We start from the raw sequence: 6,243 nt of genomic DNA, 5'->3' as shown, positions 1-6,243 counted from the left end.
ACATATTCCCATTTTTTTTTTGTTGTTGTTGCTTTTTGGTTCGCATATGGTCGCTGTACGTGCATTCATTTCCCAATCCTCTGTCAATCAATTTGGCGTTGGCCCTAACGCAACGCATTTACTCCTTCTTCGCCTGCTCTTCCCTTCCCTTCCCTTCACTTACATACATCCTGGACAAGGCCGTTAAACGCTTGCCGGACAATTGAAAAATTAACAGTATTTATTTATGGAGAACAAAGGCCACGCCAAAGGGCACATTCACACCCCCCGCCATCCCCGTCAGCAGTTTGCTGTGCGTGCTGCGCATGCAAAATGCCCTCAATCCCGAACATTTTTTAATTGGCGCGGAAATTGCGAGAGGAATTGACGTTATGAAAGGCATTTCAAGGCAGCCAACGGGCACATTTGATACAGCTTCTCTCCTGAATAAATACGTCTATATATATAAAAAAAAAATATCTCTGAGGTACTCTTACAAGTGGCAAACGAAATACGAACAAATGAAATCAATGCAAAAATGATGGCATATTAAAGATATAAATAAAAAAAGGTTGAAAATGGCAAAAGCGCAAGCAAAAGCAACGAAGTGCTTGTGGAAGTCGAATGGAAATTGTGCAGTCGGTCATTTATTTAATTTTTCGCACGATTTCAGCATTTGCCTGCCTCGATGCTGGCGGCAACAGGAGCTGGTTGCTGTCTGCCCCAAGGACCTCAGCTAGATAGAAACATTGGTTAAATGACCGCAAAAGGCGGACGGGGCGACGAGTGGAAGTGAGAGGGGAGAGAGCTAAGTGCGGTGGGGTGTGAAGTGCAATGCAAATAAAGCTGATGGGAGTTGAGCGTGGCAAGGCACTTAAGGGGTGCTGCAGTCACACTCTCTTTCATACACACACAGAGATACAGATACGAGATATGCACATATAAATGCAAATAAAAACATGAGCAAAATTTACTTTGATGCGAATTCCCTTAAAGGTGCAGCAAATGGGGCCAAATGAAATTATACCCCAATCCTTGCTCCCTCTTTTTCCCCTTTCTTCCCGTAAAGTTACTCACTTATGTGGGGCAAGCTACGGAAAAAGCAGAAAGCACATCGTTAATACAGCATATATGCTAAATTTACATGCAAATTTGAAAGTGTATCAAAAGATATTGAGTTTCAAAGGCAAATGGCAAAAGAATTTGCCAAAAACCAAAAGTGACAACTCTCGGCAAATCCAAATATGTGGCAACTGAGTGTGGATTCGATTATAGCCACACATCAGACATTAACATTAACAGTGTCTGTTGCTGTTACTGTTAATGGTACTGTTAAAATACTACACTTACATTCCACAGGGGAAATAATTGCAAAGCAAACAAAAGAAAACCAAACATGAAACGAGAAATCATAAAAACTGTCGCGAGCTGTTTAGTTGCTCACTTTGTGTTGCCATTTTTCTGTCCACCAGCCCAGAGCAGAGACCAGCAACCAAAGCAAGGCAGCGACGCAGCAGCGCAGTCAGCGTCGTAGCTTCTTAGATGGACCAACAGCAGCAGCAGCAGAGGAAGAAGCAGCAGCAGCAAAAGCAGCGACAACTGGCAGCAAGTTCAGTCAATTGCTTTTGCTTTTGTTTGTCTGCCAAAATTGTTGGCTTGGATTGAGAATGCGATTCAGATTGAGATTGGGAATGGGAAAGAGGAAGAGGAAAGGAATTGAGTTCATATTCGAAACAGTTGACAATTGCCTGAGATATGCTCCAATAACTGAAGCACCCTGTATATCCCATAGCACGATTTGACTAATTTGGCGCCATTTCAGCTTCAGCTCTTCTTTTTCTGCGTTTAATTTTGGTTTTTAAAATGCGTTCCCTTCTATTCCCTTCTCTGTTTCACTTGGTAAAAAGGATACACTCGACTCAGGACGAGGGAACGTCAACATTACCGTTATGATTACAATGACCCCCATGATCCCGGCCAGCATCACAGTGCCAGTCACATTCGCATTCTCATTCACAATCGTCGTAGTCACAGTCGCAGTCAGAGTCGGAGTCCGAGTCTCAGTCTGTTTGTCATGTCCTTTGTGCAGTCGCAGCCGCTGTTGGCAAATGCTTAGCGGTAAATTTTGCACTGCAAACCCAAAGCGAACCAAAAAGGAGGCTGATACCGACGAAGCAGGCAACCAACCATCCAACCTGCCAACCAGCCAAGCTCATGCCTCACTTCATCCCTGGGTTGTTGCTATCTGCCACAACTGTAGAGCAGTGAGTGAGTGCTCTCCTCTCCTCTCTACTTTGGGGCAAAGGACCCGCAGTTTAAAGTTCTCTTCCACATTTCTGATATGCAACGTTTCCCTTTTTGGATTTTGGATGTGAACGTGGACGATGTTGACTGCACACTCAAATATCCACAACACAACACAGAATAGAAGAAGAGGCCTGGAACAATGCGGCGTATGATTATTTGACTGCTAATGTGAGGGCACTTCTCGGACAGTTTGTGGTTAGTGGCATCTGCTGCTGCTGGTCAACTCTTTGTTTCCATTTTAAAGTTGCAACTATTGCAAATACACCACGTAGCAGACGAAGATGAGGAGTCAACGGAAGCAGCAAACGGAAGTTCCTCAATTGACAACGCTGCAATCAGCGCTTGGCATATTGTGAGGTCAGTGGAAGAGACGGCGTTGGAGTAGGATTAAACTCACAAATATAAGCGGGCAATGAAAGCTAAACGCTGTTTAGGCCAAATCCACTCACAGAGGAAAGGTGGCAGATGGAAGAGACTCCGACTCCAGTCAACTTGATGATTGGCCAAAAGTGTTGACATCGCATTTTTTCAACTGAATTCTGTTTGGAGTGCCGCAGTCGAAGTTGGACTTCAGTTGATAGCCAGAAGCAGTTGTTTTTTCCTCGATGTGGTTGTTGTTGTTTTGAACATTTTTCAAGGCACATTTTGCCCGCTGCTGTTTGGCCGCAATTTTGATTAATGGTTGAAGCTTAAAGCCGCATTGACAACGCAGCCGGCGGCGACTTTTTTATTTGGCAATTATGTTGTTTAGAGCTCGCACAGATTTCACACCTCGAACATTTTTCACAGAACTGGCACCGAGAGCGTCAGACAAAGAGCGAGAGAGAGTGATTTCATGTTTCGAGGCTTGTCGGTGACATGGAGCGTCATTAATTCTACTCACTCGTCTTCCCAATGGCCGAATCTCCAAACTGTCGCCTGTCATTTTTCAACCATTTCTCGGCATTTTTTGACATTTGACAAGTGTTTCCGACTGCGGCCACCAAAACAAAAAATCAAAACACAAAAAAAAGGTGGCTAAAGGTGCAGCCAAACCCACGGGATGTCCAACAACAATAACAACACCAACAAGGACAAATATCTAACAAAAAAAGGTCCTTTATCAATCTGTCTTCCGCCTTTGAAATTCACTTCACTTTGAAATTTTTATGCAGATGACGGCATTTAAAAGTGTCCAAATCTAAGACGAAGTTCCAACACTCTTATTCACACTGCTTTGTAATGAATATTATCCCATTTCCAGGCAGTTGGCTAATACTTTACTTACCCTAACCAATGTTATCAGCGAATTGTCCTTGGTGGTTGGGTTGCTTGTAATTAGTGCTGGCAATAAGAATGGAAATCGCCTGATTAAATGAAGCGTTAAACCTGATTTTGGGTCGCAAACGTACAATTGTATTGAATATGTATTTGTTCTGCAAATGTAATTCAATGAATGGAATGAGAGGAAGTCACGTGACTGGGTTTTATGCTGGCTTCTTGGACTCTTTGGTCTCTTTGTGCGCAGTAACCATCCACTGGGTGCCATCACTCGCCTGAGGGCTGCTGATGAGCGGCGATAGCCAAGTCCAGAACATGCGTTTGCCCAGCACCAAACGCCAGTTGCTCCAGAAACCCAAATCGTAGCTGCGATCCTGAAAGTAATACATGCAACTTCCCCGACTGATCATATACAACTGAAAACCCAGCTGGGAGGCAACAAAAGCCAAGCTAAATACACTTATTTTGAGGACAGCTCCGTTGATAATTAACCAATTGGGATCTTCTTTGAATGAATCGAGCAATTTCACCGGATCGACGCCCAAGAAGATGAGCGGATCACTGAAGACAGGCAGACGAATTTTGAAGACGTACGCAAAGTTGTAGACGAACACAAACAAATTGCCAAGCGTCAGATGTGCGAGCAAGGCGATAAAGTAGCGTTGATTGGCATGACCAATGCAGTTGGCCGTAATATTGCAATGATGATCCCGCTTCAGCATGCACGTGTTGCACAGTCGACAGTGCCACGCGCGCGGTGGCACCAACATCTGACAGTGGGTGCACAGATGCCACAGATGTGCCTCCGAGGCGAGTGGCTGTTGGCGCGCCTTGGCCACGGCCAAAAAACTCGTATCCGTGTGCCAGCAACAAATCAAATTGCCAAGGATATTGTGCAGCATGTAGATGGCCAGTACACAATTCACTTTATAGAACTTGCCATTCGTCTGGCACAATTCCGGCAAGATAAAGTGCAGTTCATACCATGTGTAGAGTCCCACAACGAGCAGCAATATGATGGCCGAGATTGGATGCAGCGAATAGACAATCTTCCGGCGATGATGTTTGATGCAACGCAATACGAATGCCTCTGTTGTTATGAAGACTTGACGCAACCATCGTCTGAGTAATACATGAAATTTAACCATTCTTTGGTTTGAGAATGGAGAAAGAATTATAGACAGATTGTGAGTATTTGTTTAATTTGATTTGAATAAACTGACTGAATTCGAAGGGTTCATTTGATGGCTTGTGATAATCGCATCAGTCTAAATGGCAAACTAATCGAAATTAGATTTATGTGCTTTCAGTTGAAAAGAAAAAGCCGCTTAAAATGAAATTACTTTCTTAGAAAAGTCGAAATTTTTTTTAAACTTCAAATTAAGCAAATGGCTCGGAAAATATAGAAATGAGAGTTATTTTTAATTTTTTTTTTTAGTTTAAATTTACAGGTTCTTTACAAATAAAACAAATTTAATTTAGTTGGAAAAAAGGTGAAATTACTTTCTTAGAAAAGTCGAAATGTTTTATAAAACATAAAATAATATATTAAAGAAAGTTAGTGTTCAGTACGCTTTTACATTTTGTAATTAACAATTTCTATAAAAAATTCAATAAAATGATTTTTTGCACTTGCAGTTCAACCGAAAAAGTTGCTTTAAATTAAATGTTTCTTATAAATGTTTTTTTAAATGTTCAAAATAATTAAATGAGAAGTATAGAATAAAGACTTAGTTGTCAGTATATTTTTAAAATTTAAATTAACAATTTCATTAAAAAAAAACCCACACGTCTCATTTCAAATTGCAAAATAGGTGAACCGCATGGAAAACAATGAACCACAGAGCACATGATATGCATATGCAAATGCTTCAGCAGTAGAAATGGCAGCTGCCTGTTGTTCTACATTAGCTTCTGAAAAGGAAACAAATCTAAGTTGTCTAGCAGAGTTTGTTCACTTAAAAGATACCCTACAAATAGCTGAAAAGATTGCTCGTTAAGCTTTTTATGTTAAGTGCGATTTGCAAAGTATAAATTCTATGTGAAGTTAAAATGCCTTGGGCAGTAAAAAAATATAAAGAGATGATTATGGACATGAAGAGCCTATTATTTGCAGCTTCGTTGGTAAAAGGCTCTCTCAAGTTATACCCTTTGTTAAGCATTTTATGGCATACAGGGTATAATAAAATGTGCAGCTTGATGCTTGTTTTCGAAATATAAACAGAAACAGATGCCGAGGCAAACAACAATATGAGGCCAGTTAGAGCACGGCAAAAGTCAAGAGGAAGAGGAACTTGCTTTCTCGTTCTCTCTCTCTCTCTCTCTCTCTCTCTCTCTCTCTCTATGTGATGTGTGTGCAAACTGACACCGAGTAAGCACACAAATGTTGTCTATTTCGCATAAATTTTTATGAATTATTAAGATGAACTAAGTATTCGGAATGCGCAGCACACGGTTTACCATTTCACAGAGTTTGTGGGAAACTCAGTTGTCAGTGGCTTTTACCTGTTTTTCTTCATTTTTCACCTGCTTTTGCTTTTGCATAAAGTTTGTATTTGCATTGAGGGGGGAGCAGAGAATTGGCTTTCAGATCGAGGGTGGCCGGTTACCCACTTGATGCGTAATGTGCTTGCGCGTTATTTGCACACACCGGAAGCAAACAAACAGCCATTTTAGCTTGTGCCTCTCTCTCTCTTT

At 41.6% G+C, this 6,243-nt stretch overlaps 1 protein-coding gene across 1 annotated transcript; it reads right to left on the bottom strand.

The window, feature by feature from the left end:
* Positions 1-3,679: 3,679 nt before the first annotated feature.
* LOC133838282 (probable palmitoyltransferase ZDHHC24) lies at positions 3,680-4,830 on the bottom strand. The gene has a single exon (XM_062269347.1). The coding sequence runs from the start codon at positions 4,692-4,694 to the stop codon at positions 3,753-3,755; it is 942 nt and encodes a 313-aa protein (XP_062125331.1). The 5' UTR covers positions 4,695-4,830; the 3' UTR covers positions 3,680-3,752.
* Positions 4,831-6,243: the final 1,413 nt, after the last annotated feature.

This window comes from Drosophila sulfurigaster, chromosome 2R (assembly GCF_023558435.1).
Source record: "Drosophila sulfurigaster albostrigata strain 15112-1811.04 chromosome 2R, ASM2355843v2, whole genome shotgun sequence".
In the NCBI taxonomy this organism is placed as follows: Eukaryota; Metazoa; Arthropoda; class Insecta; order Diptera; family Drosophilidae; genus Drosophila; species Drosophila sulfurigaster.
Note: the sequence above shows the minus strand (reverse complement) of the source record. Positions and strands in the feature narration are given on the sequence as shown.

What these genes read in the sequence shown, in the direction of transcription:
- LOC133838282 (XM_062269347.1), bottom strand. Translation starts at nt 4,694, where the DNA reads ATGGTTAAATTTCATGTATTACTCAGACGATGGTTGCGTCAAGTCTTC.